Consider the following 23,053-nt stretch of genomic DNA (forward strand, 5'->3'; position numbering starts at 1 on the left):
CAGAGCCCACAGCAGAAGGAGGCACAGCAGAAGCAGCTGACCAGGCCGGTTCCCGGGTCCTGACACACAGCCGCTGACAGCTGCTTCCCAGAGCTCCGGTGCTGCGAAGAACAACCCCCCCTGCTGCCACTTGCCTTATGTAAAAAGAAAAAAAAAATTAGAATTTTTCAAAAATACCCGCCCCCGAGCCTCCTCTGGCCCGCTGCCATCCCCCCCGCAACCACGGACAGCCCCGGCGCGGCCCGAAGGCCGCCGCCACCTCAGGGCCGACGCTGCGGGCCGAACTGCGCAGGCGCGAGATTGGCACGCATGCGCACTGCACCGCCCCGCGCCGCCTTAGGGCCTGGCGGAGGCCGGAAGCGTTTTCGAACGCGGAAGCGCGCGCGTGGCCGTTGTGTCCAGTAAGGCGGGAAGGGGGGAGGCGCGCGCCGCTCACCTCAGGGCTCGGCGGGACGGGGCGGGAGGCGGCGAGATGGGGGTCAGCGCCGCGCACCGTGCCCGCGTGTCTGCTGAGGAGGAGCGTGGGGATGTGGGGCGGGTGCGAGGAATAAATATGTCAGAACTAAACGTTTGACGGGGAGGAGGGAGCCCGTGGGCCTTTGGGAGCCGGTATTGCTGAAAGGAGAATTCTCAGTTTGGTGCTCGTTCCTGAGGGGCAATCCTGAGGGGCGAAGCTGCTGAGCCGTGCGGTGGCATCTCTCCCAATAACGAGTTGCCACGTGAAGGGCCGTCTGTGAGCGCCCGTTGGGCACCGGGTGCTCCTTGCCCCGGTGTTTACAATCTGTCGGTGAAGAACGGGGCTTTTTGTGCCTGAAGGCGTTGTCTGCCCCGAGAGGCCCTCGGGTGCTGCTCCGCGGGCTGAGGGCAAAAGCTGGAGCTGAGGCCGCCTTCTGGAAGCCTCCTTAAGCGCTGGTTTCCGTGGGGTAGCAGCAGTTAAGGGTCCGTGCTTTGCCACCCAGTAAAAGCATGGTGCTGGCTTTTTGAGGCATGGAATAATTATAAAGGAAGAAAGGAAGGTAGGGGAGGATATTTTAAGAATCATCAGGGTTGGCTGAGGGTAAAACAGTCACAGGGTCAGCAGCATTTTGCGTTCGGATTGATGTGCCCGTGCCGTTGTTCAGGCAAGGTGTAGCACAGAACGCACACAAAGATCCGCCTGCACGTTTCAGCCTATAGATGGGGATCTGCTGCTGATCTGTATTGTTCAAAGAACTTTCTTTTCCCTCGGTGCTGGGGGGTCCCAGCTTTCCACAAATGATATATATGAATTTAGTTGGAGCAGGATTGCCGAGGCGTGTCTTATGACGTTGCTTTTCTGTTATTGAGACAGCTCAGGGGTGCTTTTTTTGTGGGGCATTGTCAAGTATACCGTGCTCATTTAAGCTGAGTGCTGCATCCTTAGTGAGGACAGGCCTTGGCAGCTGTACCCAGTTGTCCTCTGCTCTGCAGTGCATCACTGACACGAGGGGATGGTGCTGCTGCTGATACAGCTGAACGACATCTGTTAGATGTACTGCTGTGTTTCACTGCCGAGTCTGGAGCAGTTTCTTCTTTTTTGATTCTTTTCTCTTTCTGAGAGACTGAACTTTAGGTTTGGTCTTCTGAGTCAAATTTTGCATTATCTGTTTTGTGCCATTCTTTTTGCACAGGGCAACGTTGCTGTTTTCCTATTGATTCCCAAGGTTGATGCATGTGACAGAACGAATTACTGTTACATGTAGTTAGCGTTTGTGTAATTTTGGAATCACCTTAAGCCAGCAGAGAATCCTATACTAGACCTCCATTTTCCATAACTCAGCTATGCTGTTTGTACTCCAGAAATTAAGTGTAATTAACTTAATACCATCTATTCACTGCTTTGAACTGTGTGCTTGTTAACAACATTTAGTCCTTCTTTTTTTTTTCCCCTAGTTTATTAATATAGGAATATATATACATTTCTCTGAAGACATATTCCTCGCTCAGGGACAGTTCACGAGCTACTAAAGATACATAACAACGTTCTGTTGTCACAGATGAAACGTGCTGTAGGCGTGTAACAAGTTGTGCAGAACTTATTGAGGTGAAGCTTAGTTACATACATGTATGTACAGAATAAATTTCATCTGATAGCTGAGTTCTTCAACGTGATTTGAAGTCTTTTACTCTTCTTTTTGCTGTTGTTTTTATGCAGTTTGTCAGATTCCTGGCCAGCTTCTAGCTCAGAATTAGGAGAACTTGTCAGTAGTGCTGTTAAATGGCTAAGAAACAAAACCAGACAGTACTGCAGCAATGTTTTTGTGTTTGGTTTTTTTTCCAGGTACCTTTTGGCTTGCTACAAAGACTAGCTATGGAGAAGTGGAGCTTAATGACAATTACTGTTTTACTGGCACTTACTGTACGCTGGACTGTATCGCTTGGTTCTTATTCAGGTAATTCTTGTTCACGGTCTGTAAAACAACCACTTGAAGGTGAATTATGGAGCTTGTGATAAATTAAAATAAACTTGCATATAAAATCATACATAGGAAGCAGTGTGCTACTTCAAGTGTTGTTGTAGCTTAGGGTCTGTTTCCCTAAGGCTCGTATAATACCTTGTTCTTATTTTTTCCAAAGCAGTCAATGATAAATATCACAGCTGCCTGGGGGGTGGAGGGAGGGTCACTAATGCTTTAGGAGCAGCAAAAGAATGGCTGCCTGTCCTCCCCTATGCCTTTGTTCCTCCTGTAGCTGCAGTGTATTACTACGGTCCAGTCATAAATTTGCTTAATCTTGTCCTCTAAGTTCTAGAGCAGATACAGCCTTAACTTATATTTAGATAAAACTCTGCTGGTGATAATGAAGATGGTATAAAGGTGACGTGAAGTGAGTGATTGCACTGTGTCCCGTAGCTATACTTACTTAAGGTTGTTTACAACGTGAAGTAGAGCTATATTCTTTTAATAGATGGGTATTTCTCCTCCCCATCTCCTAATGCTTGCAAAGAGCTAGCAAGTTTTTTCGAACCTCTCAACGGCATTCCAACGCTTAGCATACATGTGCACACAGATTGCTCTCTGTGGATTTTTATTTTTAAATGCCTCGTTACATTCAGTCCCCATCAGCTAAAAGAATCACCAGCTCAGTCAAATTCAACTCTAGTTTGCTGTTAAGGCAATTGGGAACTTCGTCCCCTGAGCTGTTCAGTAAGATTCTCGTGATTTTTGAACTGATAACTCCTGAGTTTTATTTACATGAAGAGATTTGCTTGAAGGTAAATTGCACGTGTACCTTCTTACGTAGTTATTTTTAAGTTGCTTTCTGAAAATGCCCTCATAAAAGATCTGTTCTGTAGGTAATGGAGGCTCTCTTCTGCCCATCCGTGTGCAGAGGAACAGTCTCTATGTTGCTGAGTGACAGTAAATTTCTGTTGCGCTGCACATATTTACATTACTAACTAGATTCTCCTAAGTTGAAAAGAATTACAAACCAATCCCGATTCTGAGAGTCTTAAAACAGTGACTGAACTAAAAAAAAAAAAAAACAAAAAACATTTTTTCTCTCCTTCTCCTGTCTGTGTATGCACACACTTATTTCATACAGAACAACCACACATTTCATGCAGAGCAACCGTATGACTTCTTTTGGAATAGGAAAAACTGAATCCAGTCCAATCCTGCAAATTATTAAAGCGCATGTTTAACTTTGAACATTGTCTGGGGGGAAAAGATTAATCTGAATGTTACAACTGTCAAAAGCATAAATATACTAGAATTCTTCCCTCCCACCACCCTGCTTTGATTTCCTTCGCATGTAATAAACCTTGAATTACTGGGACAAGAAAGAAATTGGACAGGATGGTGTCTAGGGTGACGTGGTCCTTTTTTGCTTTCTGTCATTGAGTGCGATATAATTGAGAAGGGATTAGAAGCGGTCATTGTTCTCGGGGGCAGGCTCTGGTCGTAGTGCTGATTCAGCATACTCGGAACCCATGCGTTGCATGGATGGCCAGGTGGAAGGAGGTTAATTCTGCCCTAATTTACTGGGTAGTGTTGGCTTGCGGTATCATTTCCATTCTGTTGCTTGCTATTCAGCATAGCTTTGGATCTCTCTCTACAATTAGAGTCACGATGGGGATAAAATAGGTAACTAATGCCTGATTTTGAGGGGTTACTAATTATGATGACCTTAGAATAGCTGGTCTTACATAATTACTGAGAAAAATGAAGTGTGTGTATCTGAGGTTTTCAAGCAATTACAAAGTTCCTGCTAAATGAGTAGAAGCTGATTACTTGTGTTGAAAGGCAGCATCAGACCTTTAACAATTTGCTTTCTGTTCTTAATGAAACTGATTAAGACTTCTGTAAATTGAAAGCATTCCATTTCATCGTTCTGAAATGAATTCATTTCTTTTTCTTTTTTTTTTCCGGAGAAGGGAAATCGTTTCTGTGTATGTGCTACATAGACTCTAAAATCTGGATAATGCTTTTTTCTATTTCAGTAATGCTGTGTTACGTTCTTCACTTCACTAGATTTTAGCTCCAGAATGGACACTGTTAAGAATCCTATTGTCCAGCGAGCTCACTTATTCAGGAAACTTTTAGTTGAATGTATCATAGAGTGAAATAATCTGTTCTCTTTCCTACTCAAGAATAAGTTAGTGGAGATCATCTACTCTCTCTACTACTCAGAAATAAATAAAAGATATCTGAGCTTGTGTGGCTCCCACAAACATAGATCATGGGGGAAAAACTATAGATAGTTTTCTTATGTTTTAAAGAAACTCTTAAATTTCTGTCTATTTAGTGTCAATATTTTAATGGAAATACAATAGGTCTGGTTCCTGTTCTCAATAAGCAGAGGTTAATAGAAGTAAATAAACTGTGATAAAAGATGCTTATCATTCTGCTATTTCCAGAGTTAGGCTTATGTTAAGAAATCGTTGTTGAGTAGACAGCTGAGGTATTTGCACTGATAAAGCTTTTTTCATGGGAAGAAAGCTCTTGATTTCCTGAGAGATTTATGTGCGTGTTTGTGAAAAGTATCCTTTAACATAATTTGCTTTGCAAATTGCTATCCAACAATCACTCATTTGAAAAATGTGCGAGAATTCCTGTAAACCATAATTGAGCAGTTATTATTTAGAAATTTTATATGGAAAAAAATATTCTGAACCTGTTCTGTGGCTCGTTAACTATTAAGAATTGTGAGGTAAGGAATAGTATGTGCAGTTTGCTTGGTAGCATCATAAACAAGATAATGGAGGAAAGGGAGAGGAGCTGGGGGGTTTTTGGCCGGTGCTGCTTCTAAGTGAATTTAAAAATAAGGCTGGTTGTTAATTACAAAAGCAATAGCAAGGTACCACGGCGTGGCTGAACTCTTGTCCGTGGTTGTTTGCCGAGGAGTAGTTCATACAAAATCAGTGTAAGGTGTCTGCTATGTATGTTTTCTTCTTTCAGAGAAAGTGCCATGTTTTTCATCTGCACTTGGTAATGATTTCTTTTTTTTGTCAGATGAGGAAGCCATTCTCCACACTGGGGTATCTTGATAAATGCTTATCACAGATATATCCAGAAAGCCAAAAGAACATGTGAAGCTTTTTTTTTTAATTGTTAGACAGTGTAACAGATAAGGTCTCTGTTTTCTTCTCAAATGTAATAGAAGAATGGAGAATAAAATTAGTATTGCAAGAATATGTAAATACATGTCTGGAGGAAAAGCAATCAATATAAACAGAATAAATTCATAAATACTGTAATCCTTTTTTTTAGGTGCAGGAAAACCACCTATGTATGGAGACTATGAAGCTCAGAGACACTGGCAAGAAGTTACTTACAACTTACCCATCAGGCAGTGGTACGTAGTGCTGTTATGTTATAGTTCAGGTTCTGAAGGGGTAAATGGAATGAAACTGTTTTACACCTCACTTAAATATACCTTCATCTGAGATGTCAGCTGTATCTTTTACTGTTCTCTGAACTATTCTAAAAATACTTTCCAGTGGTATAATATCACCTGGTTCTTAGATTTAAATACCGTTTTCTTCACAAAATAAGCATGCTAAAATTTGGAACTTTGGCTTGCTAGGTATTAGCTTTCAGGAGGATATTCTGACTGGTGGTATTCACTGCTGAGAAGCTCCAACTTTGTTTTGAATTGAATACTATAGAATAGAAGATTAATTCAACTCTATTTCTGGAAATACATGGGGACAATTCTAGATGCTTGTCGCTGTATGGAACTTTGCATGTGACTCTGGGATTCGCAATACAGTGCCTATATTATCATTTTATCTTACTCTTTCTGGGACGCCTAAACCTCTGATTATGCCAGAGCTGGGATAATGGAGAGCTGATGCACTAATAGAGTTGGCAGCTTTGATCTGCTCTGCAAGCAGAACTGCATGTACTCAAAGTTAAGAGTTATGGCAGTCGTTATTTCTGGGCGTTCCCAGGGCTCAGATGAGTCTGTTACAGGCTGGGCTTAGCCTATGGGCTCCCACTTGGGCATCTCCATCTTGTTGTATTAGGTCTTTGTTTTCTTTATAACAGAAGTTTTTCAGATTGGGGCTGCTTTGGAAACAGGAATCTCTAGTGAAGTGGTACTTTGTCTTGGGAGTTTGGAAAAGGACATTTCAGCTGACACGCGAGGGATTGCTTTGTAGAAGACAGCTGAGCTATCTTTCCCCTCCTGTATTACAGAAAAACTCAGTATCAAGAGACACGGTACTCTGATATGCTGAGAAAATGAGTGTTCAGATTTGAAGCTGAGATTTGAATCATTTCTCGTATTATTTGCTTAGTATTTAGAAAAGCTGTCTGTGCAGCAAGCATGTGTCATGTAAATTTATTTAACTAAATAGAGCAGTTCTCTTATGAGAATGCGATCCTCTCAGATTTTTAGATCTGCTGATTTATTTTTTTCACAGACTTTGTCATTATTACCATTACACAGACCTGCAGAGGTAACATAGCTGCATTTTCCATGCATGTTTCCAGTGATCAAAAAAATTTTTTTTAAATGCCAGAATAAGAATTTAAGTAGCTCTGTATTTTCAAATCTTCTCATTATGTGTTAAAAGCTACATAAAAACATCCTTTCTTATTAAAATTTCTTATTACACTGCTAATTAAATCTCAAGGGTGGTTTTTTTTTTGCTAAACTTTACTGGGTTTCTGTTGGAATGATGAGTTTATGAAAGGTAAAATTACAAAAACAGCATGCAGCTTAACCAGAAAGCTTTCCACCAAGTGGCAGACTGCTAAAATCTGTATGAAGAATCGGAACTGCCTTGGCACGAGCGATATTGAATGGTAGAATAAGAAGCAGAGATGCAGCTCAAAGAAATATGACTTATCATGAGTTCATAAGATATTTCAGACAGCTCATAAGGAATTCAAGAAACATCATTTACAATAATAAATGTCAAAAATTGTCTGTGTTTGAAGGGGAAACTGGAAGATGCAAGAGCTTGCCCCTTGGCAGTTAGAATAGACTAGTAAGTCTTTCTTGCTGTAAGGTATGAAGGATCTGATGCCTTATTTTTGTAACTTCTATTTTTCTTGGATAAAGCCCTCTGTTTCTCATTTGGGGGTGACTTAATTCTAGCTGCTGTCAGCCTTCCGTAGAAACGCTGGCACAAGGGAATTACAAGCAGGAAAATCCTTTTTCTTTGTCTCTCTCACATCTTTTTCCTGAGTTTTCCTCTGAGGTAGAAACAGGCAAAGTTGTGGCTGACATAACTGATTGAGATTTGTGACCTGTTGGCTATTCAGGAGGCATTACTCTGCTAACTTGGTTTGCTTTCTAGAACTTTCTTAGCCTCCTGACTCCTACATTCATGCTGATGGAATTACCTCACTAAACTTGGTGTGGCATACTTTCTTCCACGTCTATGCTGTCTTTAGTTTATCTGTTATATAGTTTGATAGTACCTTTTTCACTTTTGCTGAGTTGTTTTCCAGCAGCATAACTTCCATTGAGGCTTTTTTAGGGTGTTAGTATGTTGGGCAGAAGCAGTTCTCACCTTAGTAAGTCACACTGTGAAAGAGTGGCAGGTAAATTTTAACTGTTCAGGAACTGTTGCATATTAAACGTGCCATCCAAGTCCAGGGGGAAAAAAAGGGAATCTGGGACTATTATAAGGAAATAATTAGTGAATTCCCATTCTTCAGAAATCTCCATTTAACTGCATTGTTTCTATTTCCTTTTTGGCAAATTGATCACTGGCTTCTGGGATAATCAACACGCATGAAAAATAAAGGTTGTGTTTGTAGGTGGAGATGTGGACCTGCAAAGCCTTCCACATAAATATCTAGAGCTGTAGATAGTGATTTTTATGCAGGCTTTGCCTTAATCTCTGGATTTTTATCAAATGCAATTCATGTAAAGGATTGTTTCCCCTTCAGGTAAGGAAGCTCCAACAATTGTTTGGTTGCTTTTTAAGTCTTCTGTTTTGCAAACTCAAATGCCTGTATTCTGAATAGCTTTTGTTTTGTTGCTTGAGATTTTTTTTGTGTGTAAAGTAAAGCAGTTAAAAGGAAGTTAGCAACATCTTTGAATTTTGCGTATGTTGGTTAAAAAAAATATTTGCTTTAACATTCAGTCTTTCCCTTGGGTGAAAGCAAAGCTGAAAATGTGGATTCTTCTTTTTATATGTACGCATGTATATATTTATGTACATAGATTTTTTTTTTTTTCCTTAGGTACTTCAATACAAGTGATAACAACTTGCTGTACTGGGGCCTTGATTATCCACCTCTTACTGCCTATCACAGTTTTCTGTGTGCTTACGTGTAAGTTCATTATTTAAAGTATTCACTGCTGTGGAGAATGCAAAACACCAGTTTTACTTTTTTTTTCCCTCCACCCTGAGGAGTGAGAATAGGAGCTGAAAGCTGTCAAACTGATGAAATGGAAAGTATTGTTTGCTACGTTAAAGCCAGGGAAATAAATTAAATGTGTATCCCTGTTGCTTGAAGCTAATACTGCTATTTTTGTCTCTGAATTATTGTAAGGGGAGCTGAAGGGTTATGTTATTTTGCCAGGCCCTTAAGTATTATCAGATTTTGATGTGGCTTAGATTTTAGTTTTTCCTTGTAAGCTGTTGTTGGATCAGTGTTGCAAAAAAAGTATTGTAGGATTTGAGTGCGTTGCATGGGAAACCTCTCCTGCATTAAGGGCCTGAGTGACATTTGATGACTGGATATCATGTAAATAGAATTCTGTTGTTGGAATACTTTTTCCACAAGAGCTTTACTGCCATTGGAATGAGACTTATGGAATAAGAATGTAGGTTAAAGTGCACAGGCGCAGTTATGTGGGGCATCTATGTGAACTGTAAATGGTTTATATTTAATACTTAAGCATGAAAGGTATTTACAATTGTTTTTTTAAAAGTCAGTGGAACTAGACTGAAGGTAGTTAGCTTGTCCTAATAAATAGTGTATTCCTTTTTTACTGTTTTCAATGATTTTTTTTTAAATAGCTGAATTCTATAGTATAAGCAGATCAAGTGATGACGGAAACCTTTCATTGATCACTATTGCTTTTTGAAATATTTCTTCTCATTCATCTTAATTCTTGGAATATGCTCCTGTGCATGTCATCTTTATTGCAGAAAGGAGTGTAAAGGGAAATGAGAACTGTCTCCATTTTGATGTGTCTGTACTTTGTTTTACAGTGCAAAGTTAATAAATCCTGATTGGATTGCTCTCCACACATCTCGGGGGTATGAGAGTCAGTCACATAAGTTATTTATGCGTACAACAGGTAGGAAAATTATATTTCCTTAGGATGTAAGATGATCACACAGTTTTGTCTGACTTACTAATTTAGCATGTTTAATTTCATCCATCTCTATTTTCACCAGTTTTTGCTCAGTTCTTTGACTTGGGTGGCTTTGCCAGGTCTGTGCATTATAAACCAAACTCCTCTGTTCTTTTCTACTGTCGTTTGTAAAGCTGGTGGTGTTACTTATGCAGATAAGTTTTCAGCCAGAATGGTAGAGTAAAAACCCTAAAATGAAGCTACCTTTTTGGTAGTTTAACATCTTTGTGTTTTCTCTTCCATTCTGATAGATTTTTATTTTCAGTTTAGTTTGGTTTAAATATATATACATTTCACATGTAGACTGGTCTTTGCTGACAGATCTTTATTGTGAGCTTTTATACCTTACTTGGCAATGGGAGATATTTGATGTTTTAAAGATGTCACTTTTTTTAATGATTGCCACTTCCAGGAAATAAATTTGTGTTAATCAAAAGTCAGAATGTATTGTAGTACTTCTATACTAAATGGCACTTTTGTGCAGTGACTTTTCTGACCATTTGATTCTTTCAAACTGCTCTGACAAAGAAAAGGGTGAAACAAGTGCAGAAAAAAAATGTAAATAATGGAATTCATTAGCTCTTTCGGTAGGACAACAAACAGCGCGTCTGGTGAACTTTTGTTCTCAGCTCAATGACAGATGCCAAATTATCTTGTTACTGTTCTCTACCACTTTAAATCTGTCCCTTGCTTCATGTAACAATGGAGTTCCACAAAATGCTTTCCGATTACAGTGGCAGAATTTGTTGTTCATCAATAGGTTTTCTGTACTTCATGAACCTCTCAGTCTGGTCTCTAATAATCGATTGAATTGAAACAAAAAAATCTCTAAAACTTAATTATCCTTGAAATGGTCTGTATTAATTCTGAAATCAACTCGCTTGATATTCCACTGATGGATCAAGGAGTACTGATGAGCACTTCTTAAACAATAGCCATTAAAATAATGTATTAAAATAATTCAGGACGTTCAGTGTCAGCTGTTGGTGTTACACCTTTATATTAAGTGTCAGTGTATTTGTTTTGCTAATGCCTTGGGTATATTTGTTTAATTGTGGCTTAAATCTACGAAATTATTATTATATTGAATAACTGGTATCTTTGTAAACGTTTTCTTTCAAAGCCTGTGATGGGGAAAAAAAAAGTATATTTTCCTTCTTGAAATAATTGCACGTTTTCTGAAAGCTGCTTACAGAAATAATGTAAGCTTAAGCTCTTAAGGCAACAATCAAGAAGAATTTAGCTGCAGGTTTTGACATAATCCTAGGCAGATGAACCTGCTGGTTCTTGTCTCACTGACCCTCTTACATTTACTTGCTGCAGACTGATTATGAAAACCAAGTAACTAATTTAGTCTATTTGGCCACATCAGTAGTAGTTAAAAAATTCCACCATATTTTTGTGTTTAATAATCTAAAGCCTGTTACATATATTTATGGCTTTGAGCTATATATTCTGACAAAAAAAAAAACTTCACTGGATCTAGTTGTAGTTGATTTCTTTTGAGAATTAAGAATGCCTTCTCTCGTTTCGGCATGTGAGGAACTAGAGTGTGCCCCGTTACTGACTGAGGCTGTGCCAGAAGTCAAAACAGCTGAACACATGGAAGCAGCAGCCTTTGGGCATCAGAAATGTTAGTGTTAGGAACATTAACAAGGTCGAATTATCTGGGCTAATTTCTTTTTGTCCTTTAAAGTGTAATGACTCCGTTTATTCTAATGAATAACTTTTGAATATTTTAATATTTATTTGCCTCTATTTTTCCACTGTCTCATATATAACATTTGGGCAATGTTAGATTTAGTGTAACTGCCAAACTTGAGTTATCCCTAAATCAATGGAACTTACAGTAGTACAGCATAAGACGATGGAAAAGCGTATTCAGCTGAAGCCATAACTGCCTGCCTCTGGAACTTCAGTTGAATTGAGTGACTAACGTGGAGTTCTCACATTAAGGTACAGCTGCAAAGCCTGCATTCAAAGGTAGTCAACAAGTCTGACTGCAGCGTTGTGTAGTTATCTGAGTTTTTACACAGGAGACAAACACGATGTGGAATATTAGAAGGTTAAAACTAAGCAGTCAAAGATTCACAATCCAGATGAAAGTATGCAAGGCAAATTGTATTAAGATGAGTTATGTGGGAGGATTCTAATGTGAGTTTCATCTTTATTTTTCAGTGTTTGTTGCTGATTTGCTGATTTATATTCCTGCAGTTATTTTATATTGTTGTTCCTTAAAGGAAACATCTACTAAAAAGAAGGCAAGTATCTGATGTTTGTGTAATTAAAAAACAAACAGTAAAAGCCACGCTGTTAAAATGATAGAAATTTAACAGGGTGAGAGTTAGTTAGTATATAGAACACTGGTGGTGTCAATGCACGTAAAACCGATGACAATCTGTGTATCTCATATTAGCAACTTTTCATTTAAAAAAATCCATTAACTTATTTTACAGCAATTATCTTAATGTCTTCAATAGCAATAACAGGATGCCGTGAAGTTTAGTAGCCATGAACTACTGAATTATATTTCTTTCTGAATTTATCACTTGGTTGATTAAAAACAAGGTTTGAGCTGTGACATGAGGGAATCTAAGAACTGCTGTGCCTTGCATGCTCCTTGTGGCAGAACCAATATTTTTCTGGAATAAAAAGTTTTCCCATTTTTGGAGTGATTTTGAAGTTTAAGATGGGTGTAGGTGATTTCTGAGCTGGTTGGCAAAGAGCAGGCTGGTCTTCAATGAAGATTTTCTTATTTATGGAATTTCTTTATCCATTTTTATTCCTCAAAATATTACTGACTTAAGATTAATTGAAGAGAGAGATTCCTACATCTAGGATGCACCATGGAGGGGCAAATTTATCTACTGTAGTAGTAGTGTAAGTTTCTTTTTTGTCTAATGCTTAAACTTATTTATATTTTTCTTTCTTTTTTGATCCTTCCTTCCAGGTTTCCAGTGCTCTCTGTATACTTCTTTATCCAGGCCTCATTCTTATTGACCATGGACACTTCCAGTATCCTTTTTTTTGCAGTGAAATGAAAGCAGTTTCTGTTTATGAAGTAACACTGTTCTTTTGGTAATTGTCTTTTGCTGGGAGGGAGGTATATGAAGTCATCTGAGGGGCCTCTGCCTACCCCAAAGCAGAACTGGTAGAGAAAACCATATGTCTGGAGTATATTGGAGATGAAGAGTTGCTACTGGGACAAATCAATCCAAACATGAGTAGTATTCTTTCTGTGCCTCAAGCTCGTATTTCTGTCAGTCACTTTATTGCCAAAAATGTCAATGGTAGTATGACTGCAAAGAATAATGGCTTGTGCTCCTGTGATTTGTTTGGAGAGGGAATCGCCTGAGATCTTTTTGATAGCAGAAGAGCATGTCAAGCACAGTAGTGTAAAATGTTCATTTCTATAAAATGTACCATTCCACCTTGCCTTTGCAATTACTCAAGACTGGATTCCCTTCACTTAATGCCTGGCCATTTAGAAGTTAAGCGTCTGAGCTGCGTCATTGGAGCTAACTACTCAGTGTTGGTGGTAGACACCCTCACAGGTGGGTCTTTTTAATAAGGTTTCTGTTCTTATACCTACTTTGCCCATCAGCAAGTAAATGTTGTTAGCTGGCTACTCCAGGCTGTGCTGCTCAGTGGCAGCTAACAGTGGGACACAATCCTGCAGCTGATAAACGTGGGCACTTAAGTATTCCAAGGGACATTAAATCTCAGCATCTGCTAAACCAAGTTTGGGTAATCCAATAATTTGCAATTTATATTTTTCTTCCAAGATCATGCCTTATGAACTTGGATGGCAGTGCATCTTAGAAAGAAGCTCTTGAAGTTAAAAAACAACAACAACAACACAGTACTACTGGATATTTGAGTTACAGTTCAGAAATTCTGGAATTGTTTTTGACTTCACCTGAAGATGTAGATAATCTTTAAAGAGATGTCATGTACAGACAGGGATGGGATGAATGCAGCTCATCTTAGATGAGAGAAGCTGGTAAAACAGTAGAAGGCCCAGGGCTTGTTTTCTGAGGTGTAAGAGATTACAAAAAGGAAGACAGTCTGCTTGGTGGTTCGTGTGTGTGTGTGTGTCTGTGTGTGTGTCTCTTCTGGTGTGTAGAATAAGAGGCAATGTCCCGAAGCAAACCTAGGGAATATTTGGTTTTCAAATACATAGAAAAATATTTTGAACCTTAACCACAATGATGTGCTGGAATAGGCTGTCAATGGAAGCTGTGGAATCTGCAGCACCAAGTTCCTTAAGAAAAGATTCAGCAAACATGATGTCAGTAATGGCATAGGTAGAGCAGGCTGATGTACTGCGTAGTCTCCTGTGGTCTCTTCCAGCCCGATGGCTGTGTGAATAACTTTACTATTTGTCACCAGCTCCCAAGAAGTCAATAGGTTTACTTAACTGCTGCTGCACGTCCCTTAAAGATCACTGCTGTTGGTTTAACAATTTGTCGGTGTGAAATTGATGAGATCTCAAATATTTGTGATGATTTTTGGATGGGGAATTTGAGTGGATTGAAAACAATTGAGATGATCTGAGTGTGTTGTCGCAGCTACTTACACTGCCAAAGAGAAAACAAAATATTTTCAAGTGTCTGAAAATACAAGTGTATCTGGTAGTTTCTGCCCTTGTGTGAGAGTAAGGATAGAAGACAAAGCTGATATTTTGTTGCACTTTCATGGTAACTGTAGCTTTCAGTCTTCAGCTGAGCTGGGGAACCTGTTTTCAAAATGCAGAAGATGTTACTGCTTCTAGTAACTGTTATTCACTGTTTGTACACTCTTAGCCAGGAAGGGATCTCCCTGTGGATGAGGGTGCCCTGTGAATGTAATATAATCACACACACACACCAAAAAACAGCAGTCCAAGAACTAAAGAATACACAATTTACATACCAGCACTTGAATATTCTTTATGTTTGTGAGAGGAGAGGCTCGTGAAAGCTTTAATTATGGAAATACCATGGAAAAATAATGTTTATTCTGATGTATCTTGCTGCATTTTATCACTAGTTTAGCTCAAAGCTTGGTTGACTGACTACATGTATAATTAACACCAATGCAAGATTTGTTCTCATTTTTTTTTTTTGCCCATGCAATCTTTGAGTTAAGTCTTAGAAATAAATATTTTTTTGAAGAAGTCTTTGAGTAGAAGTAAAAGTATTTCTCTGAAGAAAATAGCCACAACGGGCAATGTGGTTTCTAAAACTTGGGAAAACTCACTTTGCGTGCAATTTTACAGTTGTCCCTCAGGGCACTCATTTCTAATTTCCAGTACTAAGATATGCATCTTGTCCTTAACATAAAAAAAAACATATACAACTCAGTGAGCCTTGGATTTGCCTTGTGGGGTGTACTTTGCTTGTCTTATGACTGGGACCTTCTGGGCTCGGTAGCATTCTGCTTGGCCTTAAATTATAAGCAAATGGAACTCTACCATTCTCTGCCTTTTTTTTGCTATTTACTTGGAAAATGTTTCAAGAAGGGACTGAAAGGAAAGGGGTAAGTGGCTTTAAACTGTTTATTTTGCTCAACAGTATAGTCGGGCAGCCTGGCACTGAGAATGTGATTCTCCTTATCTATACATTCTCATTTCTGAATTAATTTCTAGAGGAAGATACTTTGTCGTAATGTATTCCTCTCCTGTAAAACAAGTGTTTCTTGTTGAGATCTACATTAAGTGTTTCCACATAAAGATAGCAAACTCTCTTAAGCCATCTATCCTCAGGACTCTGCGTTCTATCTGCTAGATTAAATGTGGGCTATGATGGGCAACCCGATGGACAACCAGATTAGATGGACAGCAGTAGCTCTCCGCTTCTCGTGGAATTGTTCTTGCTAATCTGGGGATGATGAACTTTTCCTGTGATACTGGTGACTCCTCTTGTTCAGGCTCGTTACCTTCCGTTCTCTTTCTAAAAAAAAAAAAAAACTTATAAAGTACAAGCTGACTTTTGCTAAGAGCAGCTGTTTTTATCTTCTCTGATGTAAATGTTTCTCTTCATTGCAGGTTACTGTTATTAACTAAATTAGCAGGGACAGTGGTGGTTTCCTTTGCTGTCTGCTGGCTCCCGTTCTGTACTGATGTGGAACAAATCATGCAAGTACTCAGAAGACTCTTTCCCATTGACCGAGGCTTGTTTGAGGCATGCATGTTTTCTTCTCCCCCGCCCTGCTGCAAATGTTCTGTATTCTTAGATCCCTTGAGAAACCTTCATCGTGACCTTTAGGGATTTCATGTGGGAGACACACCACAGAACTCGTAATTTGAGATGGCTTCTTCAGCACTCGTTTCTTGCCAGTTATTTAATCCAGTATTTAACCCCAGCTCAGCTGGCATCTTCCAGGATATTATACGGGTAGACAACACTTATCCCATCATCAAACTCATACTTCAATCCATACATTTTTCCATTGAGATAGATTCCATAGTAATTGACAGTGTCAGAAGATATAACCTGAGATGTTAGCAGATTCAGTCTCTTTGATTCTGCTCAGCTTTTTATTGACAGGATTTAAAAAAAAAAAAAAAAACACTTTTGAGGGCAGTGTAGATGTTCCTTTTTAACCTGACTTGTATTTTTAGTGCAAGTTTCCTCATTTTTTTTTTTTCCAGAAGTTGTGGATCTGTTCCTTTCCCCAGGCTGTTGACGCTTGCGTACTGCAAGGTGCTGAGTGCTGCAGCCTTAATCCTGTGAAGCAACGACTTGCTTACAGGAATATCACTGGTACAAAAAAGCTGCTCGTTCCCAAAGTAACAGGGAGTTGTTGGTGTTTTGCTTAACGTGGCACAGAGCTTACTGTCACGTTTGCAAAAGCAAATTCCCGACTTCAAGTTGAACCCAGGAAACGAAGCTCTGAATTTTAATTCTCTTGATGTCACAGGGATTTAAGCAAACGCACTTTGGGTTCATCTTGAATTTTCTTTTAATCTTCTTTGGATATAAATAACAGCACAACTGTCACTTTTTTCTTGAAGCTGTTGTGCTGCAGGCAGCATTTTACACAAAATGCTATTTTACGCAAAAGTGTTCTCAGAGTATATTCTGTGGTTTCATGTTGTTGTTTAATAAGTGCACAAAAGAGCTCTATCCCCTGAAAAGCAATGGCCCTATTCCTTGGGAATTATCTGAAATTTGTAAATAAATAGTTTTGGTCACCACACTTTCATATGCAGTGCAAAGTTTAAAAATAACACTTGTAAGTGACAATAACCAGTGAGTCTGAAAAAGCTTAAGGATTTTAGTCTAATATTAGCCCAAATATCTTCTGAGTTGATCAGGGGACTGACCTGCTGGATGCTAATCTGGATAAAATGAGAAATTGTCCACGTAAGCAATGTGCAGTAAATGTATACTGGGCTGCGTGTAACAGGTTCTTTGACTTGGTTCCCATTTACAGAAGCGGTAACAAATGCTGATGGTTGTAAAATCAGATTGGCTCTTAAGCAGGCGTCTTGTGTGTTTGCTGGTGCTGCCAGACCCTCTGTTCTCTTGTAATCCTCAGCAGATTTGAAGCGCATACTCTGTATTGCTGGTGAGCATATGAGGAAGGTGGCTCAGTTGTTGGTGCTAGTAGCTTTCTTGCTCTTATGTCTACACAGCTGTGTTTCAAGCAGCTGTTTAGGGATGAGTTTCATGAGCATGATAGCTGTAGTTACAAATTTAATTTTGAAAGTGATCCTAGCACAACTGCTAATGTCTTTAGACTTCTTGATTTATTAGTGGTTAACTCTGTCATTGCTAGCAAGCAGTAAGCACAGCTAAATACGTTCAGGTATGTAATGAAAAGTGACAGTGTACAGAATCTCTTCAATTTGGAAAAGGATTCATATACCCTGTTGTCTAAGCGGAGTTTTTCTAGGGACAGGTGGTTTCAGAGCCTTATGCTCATGAAATGTGTGGTCTCATGACTTAAGTTGTAGGCCCTCTTGCTAGAGAACTGTTTTGCATTAGAACACATTTCAGCTGGGTTTCTTGAAACTTCCTGTATTTGACTGAAAATGAGACCAATTTAAGTTACACCTCAGAACACAATGTGTCTTCCAAGTGTATTTTTGCAGTATTAATAGTTTAAAAAAAATCTCCCCCTTCCCCCAGACCCTCTTGCTGTTGCTGACACAAGCTTTAGTGGTGCAATTCATGACTAACTGCCTGCTTGTTTGTTTGTTTCTCTTCCCCAGGATAAAGTAGCCAACATTTGGTGCAGCCTAAGTGTCCTTATAAAGATAAAGAATATAGTATCACCTCAGACTCAGCTCAAGCTCAGGTAATACATAGCTGAAGTGCTTTAGGTACATTTCATCTGCAGTGTTTTTTTTTCTTTTTGCAAAATCAGTTATTTTTTCAAAGGACTGTAGGAAGTGGGTTTTAAAATCTTGAAAAAATATTTTCTTTGTGTTTTTCTTCCAAGTGATAAATGTTTCCCCAAGTACTGTTAGGAAAACTTATGACTACAACATTTCCTGCTTGTTTATATAGTGATTTTTAGCTACTTAGTAGGCTGAGACCGAGTTAAAATCTGCATGCTTTCCTCTTCAAAGAATAATTACAGCTTTTAATGCTCTCAGAAGTTGGAGTTCTTGTTTTTCAGATAAGTGAACAATTTGAGATTAGGTTTACAGCCTCTGAAATCCTAATGGAAACTATTCCTTTTTCAAAAGCACTGCTGTCAGTGAAAACCATTCAGTGCTGTCCTTCTGTAATTGTTTCCCTGACTGATTTTTTTTTTATTTCTGAGAATTACTATTAAATTCCTAAGGTGCACAGAGATTTCAAGAGTGATTATGCGATATGACTGAAGTAGTTACTCACATATTCAAACCGGTTTTCTTGCAAAATTCCTCAGTTTTGCTGTAACATTCCTGAGCCTGCTTCCTACTTGTATAAAGCTGACTGTCCAGCCATCTCTACGAGGATTTAAATTAGCCCTGGTAAGTGTATATTTCTAATTGCTCCGTATTTTACGCCCATCCCGGTGTGACCAACCATTCTACTTGGAGTTGCCATGATGTGCAGCAATGTGTGCCATTAAATGCCATGTTGGTTCTGCTGAGAAGATGACTTTAAAAACATGGTGCTGTCCGAGATGGCCGGGAGGGTCTGGCTGGTCTTTTAAAGCCAGACTTAAAATCTCAGCTCAATTTTTAAAGAGTTTAACATTGTATTTTTATTATTTTCCTCTGGAGATCTGCTACGCAACAGTGCTTCATATGGAGATGAAATTTTTCCTTTCTCGTTTAGTTTCCAAGGTGCTAGCTCTTCTTAATGCATTGGCTGCAAAATTCTGGGAGAAGACTCACGAAGAGCATTGTAAGCTCGTTAGTAGCTTGAAAAGAAAATTATGCTATTTTCTCAAATGTTTGCATTTGTTTAGTCTCCTTGTATTGTTGAATTTGTCAACATTTACGTTACTGTCACATATTACTTTGAAATGAAAATTGTATAGAGCTGATGCTAAGATCTCGAGTAATAAAGTAGATTTGCATTTTTAATTTTACATAAGTGCTGCTTGAGAGTCTATTGCAACGCTGCCTAAAGCTGACATTTAGCCTTTCCCAGAATTGCTGTACATCTAACAGCGTGTTTCTATTTGGTAGGGAAAAAAAAAAAACAAAAGTTGAAAACAGTTTGGGGTATTGACTGTTGGTGATGCTGCGCACTAGTGATGGTAAAAAGCTGGGCTGTGTCTGCTGTGACTGAGATTTGCCAACGAGGATGTGCAGGAACGTGTTTCCTTGGTGGGGAGATGTGTCATTAACTCTCAGTGAGAGTGGGGCTTCTTTGCACGAAGTGTTTTCTGAATAATTCTGGGTAAGCTTTCAAACAGTGGTTTGGGGTGGGTTTTTTGTATGTGTAGGTGGTTACAGAAGCATCTCTGTACTTGCAAATTGCACCGGAGTAAATGTAGCAGTTAATTAGAAAAATCAGATTGTTTAGCTCATACATTCGTACAAAGTCTGTGCCAGCAGAGAACCTAAAGCAGTGCTTTGCACTGCACTCACGTGTATTAATGCATCTCTCGTTTCCTTTTCTAAGGTTAGTTGTGCATTGTCATTTTTCCTGTTCTCCTTTCAAGTACATGAAAAATCTATTCTCCTAGTGTCAGTGTAAGTAAATTGTTTTTCTGTATATATATTCTGATCTTCCTCATCTTATTACTTACTGCATGCTGCTTTCTCGCTTACAAATATAGCTGATGTTAAATACAGACTTGCTTTTCTGAACAACTTGTAAATGAAAATATAAATACAACTATGCTGGTCTTTCCTGCTGCAGGCTCGGTACCTGAGTCCTACAGGTGCTTGTGCTGGGCAGAACACTCCATGTAAGGCCCAGAGGAGCAGGGAAGCTGGGCACCCACAGGCAGTGCATGCAGTGCTACATGCACTGCCTGCCCCTGGGCCTTTTTTTTTGTTTGTGCATCTCTTTTATTTTATTTTATTTTTTTTAGACCAGTCTGCTTAATCATAAATGAAATCCCTTTTATGGCCACGTGGTTTCTACTTGTATCAACCTTCAGGTGAGTCAGACACTTAATGTCATTTTAAAGCAGCATTCTTCCCTGATCCTATTAAGTATTAACATATTCTTTTTCTACTCTTTTTTTTTTTTTTACACTTTGTGGCGTATACCTCAGTGTGCACTCACTTGTGTGGTATTTGTCTTCTAACAGCATGTTGCCTCTTCTTCTGAAAGACGGCCTGCTGTTGGCCTACGCTGTGACGACGCTGGCATTCCTGTCAGCCTGTGTGGCTTCCTTTGCAATATTTGAAAAGACCTCAGCAAAGGACCTGCAGCTGAAACCGTTCTCCGTGTCCCTGCGGGGCTACTTCTCTTGGTTTAAGCCGTTTCCCAGGATTGTCAGGAATCTGGTGAGTAACTGGAATTCCTACAGCTCTTACTTAAGGCTCTTCGTGGTACTGAAATACGTGATGAAGCAACTTCATGTCTGTAACTGTGGATGAAGTGTCCTGCAGGGAAAGACGTGTTGTGTCAGGGTAGAGGTGTGCTAAGTTTTCACTGTGATGTCATCTGGGTATAGATTAAAGAATACAGAGCACCCAAGTAACGAAAGTAACAGCTTGCTCATGTGAGGTGTTAAATCAATACCAGCTAACATCGTTGTGTCTTACAGTTCCTTCTTTCTGTAACCCTGATGGGCGTCCTGTCTGTGATGAGTGCTGCCGTGCATCCTCCACAGAGGTTCCCGGATTTATTCCCCGTATCGGTGTCCAGTATTTCTTGCTTACATTTTTTATTCTTTCTGGTGTATTTTAATGTAATTATACTCTGGGACTCAAAAAATAGTAGGAATCAGAAGAAAGTCAGTTAACCTGTGAAGATTGTGGACTAAACAGTGAAAGGACAGTGGTTTTAGTGAACAGTGTCTGACGTTGCAGGTGAACTTGTTTATGATGTCATACAATTCCTGTAAGCTATTGAAAATTGGGAAACATGTTACACGTTTAGCCATGAAGTGATCAAAGACTGTTCTAAAGGCATATTTTGAAGAATACTTGGAAGTGAAAGTTGGTGTGTTTCCTTCAGAACTGTAATACTTGTTGTTGCCTAATAAAGGACCAAATTTTGAATGAATGCAAAATACCCTGGCTGTATTAGCAAAACAGCAAACTGTTTTGTTGGCACGAAGTTCACGTTTCCCAGCATAGAAAGCACAAGTAAATCAGAATAGTGTGGGTGAGTAGTAATTGCTGACTGGTAACTGTAAGTTGTTCTGCTGAATTGCTTTATAACACAAACTGCCTTGTGCACTTTGTCGATGCACGCGTCGTTCTCCATGCTGCAGATCATCCAGGCTGCTGCTTGAAGCTGTGCATCAGTGTGGGGTGCTCCTGCTGCTGTGATCTGAGTGGAACGGTTGATTCTTCAGGTAGAGATGTAGGGAAGAAATTGAGCATTCACCAGTAGGTGACCTGTGTGCTCAGCCACAAGATGGGCTGCAGTTATGTAGCACATCCAGGGAACAACTCCGTAGCAGCAGTTCACTCACAGGCCCTTTTTTATTTCTGACATCATGATGTGCTGTTTTCCCCACTACCAATACTTGCAGAATGCTGAAGGATAGCGTAAACTGTAAGGACGCACCGCTGCTAGTGCTGGGTGCAGGAGTAGAAGCTGGAGTGTTTGGAGAGGTTCCTGTCTGTGTGGGGAGCTGGAGTGCATTTCTTCTGTTCTAAATCAGCAGCTATGAAGATGATGTGGTTTTGACACTACCGTGGTCTTACACACCTCCCCTCAATGTTTCTAACAAGTGCAAAGCCTATGGCTTGTTCTGACAGCTACTCAGCAAAAGCTAAGTGCAGCTTCTGTTTCAGCATGGGTAAATTTCCCTGCACGTACATCAAGAAAAATGTATTTTTTTGGTTAAACACACAGACACACAAAAGTGACATCCATAACAATTAAGTTCTATTGAAATAAAAGCTGAGAACAGTATTTATGTTGGTTCTCTGTAATCTTGTGGCAGAGAAAAGGGGAGAGCAGAGGTGGAGGTGCTGTCCAAATCATTGTTCTCTTGCTCTCATCACAGTTAATGAAGCTTCTGTCTGACCTCATCTTTCAAACAAAACAACCCCAAGCCCACACTCATTTCAGTGTTAACAGAGCTGTTAGCTTTTAGGTGAATGTTCTTCTGGTTGGTATAAGCTTTGTAGCCAGACCTCTCAGTAAGTATCGCTTTACCACCACACATCCTTGTTTAAAGACTCCTGCCCTGACTTCCCTGCTTGCTGCACATACCAAACTGCCACTGACATTAGCACATTCTGGAGCTCCCTCTCTGCAGCATCAGTTCTGTGTGTGTGAATCAGCTGTTCCGTGTGCTTCCAACTGTGTGAGTTATGAATACTGTCAATGAAGTGTCTCCAAGCTGACTATTTCTTCAGTTTTTCCAGCTTTATTTGTTGTGGAAAAAATAATCTCAGCCAACGTTTGACCCAGGGTAGCTAAGATAAAAGGCATTCCTGAATAGTAATTATAACTTCAGAGGGGGGCACTGCAGCTTATCTTGTTTCTTTACCTACGCTGTAATAGTTTGCTGGAAAGCAACAAAACTTAAATGTTTTCACGAGCATTTAGAATTTTTCTGAGGGTGTGTCTCCCAGCGTGGCACGCCAGATCTGTGCCACAATCCCTTCTTTCTTTTAGAACACGTAGGCTGAGCGGGCACCGATGTGTTTCGGGCTGCATAAATGGGAATCTTTGTCTCTAGAGCTAAAGCACGCAGC

General features: G+C 39.6%; 1 protein-coding gene across 4 annotated transcripts; it reads left to right on the top strand.

The window, feature by feature from the left end:
- ALG6 (ALG6, alpha-1,3-glucosyltransferase) lies at positions 305 to 21,405 on the top strand. 4 transcript variants are annotated; one of them, XM_021405399.1, is made up of 15 exons: positions 305 to 401; positions 2,300 to 2,411; positions 5,730 to 5,814; positions 8,664 to 8,753; positions 9,641 to 9,729; positions 11,965 to 12,047; positions 12,737 to 12,801; positions 15,121 to 15,306; positions 15,815 to 15,950; positions 17,987 to 18,072; positions 18,652 to 18,736; positions 19,842 to 19,912; positions 20,257 to 20,325; positions 20,479 to 20,677; positions 20,941 to 21,401. In XM_021405399.1, the coding sequence occupies exons 2-15, from the start codon at positions 2,330 to 2,332 to the stop codon at positions 21,136 to 21,138; spliced, it is 1,524 nt and encodes a 507-aa protein (XP_021261074.1). In that variant the 5' UTR covers positions 305 to 401; positions 2,300 to 2,329; the 3' UTR covers positions 21,139 to 21,401. The 4 variants fall into 4 exon arrangements, with proteins under 4 accessions (XP_021261074.1, XP_021261073.1, XP_021261071.1 ...); XM_021405398.1 differs by lacking the exon at positions 305 to 401 and adding an exon at positions 414 to 478 and having other exon boundaries at positions 20,941 to 21,405; XM_021405396.1 differs by lacking the exon at positions 305 to 401 and adding an exon at positions 424 to 538 and having other exon boundaries at positions 20,941 to 21,405.

Source organism: Numida meleagris, chromosome 7 (assembly GCF_002078875.1).
Source record: "Numida meleagris isolate 19003 breed g44 Domestic line chromosome 7, NumMel1.0, whole genome shotgun sequence".
Classification (NCBI taxonomy): domain Eukaryota; kingdom Metazoa; phylum Chordata; class Aves; order Galliformes; family Numididae; genus Numida; species Numida meleagris.

Excerpts from the sequence above, each read along its gene's own strand:
- ALG6 (XM_021405396.1), top strand. The coding sequence starts at position 473 with ATGGGGGTCAGCGCCGCGCACCGTGCCCGCGTGTCTGCTGAGGAGGAG. Across the intron at positions 15,951-17,986 it reads TTGACCGAGGCTTGTTTGAG|GATAAAGTAGCCAACATTTG; the intron begins GCATGCATGTTT and ends TCTCTTCCCCAG. Across the intron at positions 18,073-18,651 it reads CAGACTCAGCTCAAGCTCAG|TTTTGCTGTAACATTCCTGA; the intron begins GTAATACATAGC and ends AAAATTCCTCAG.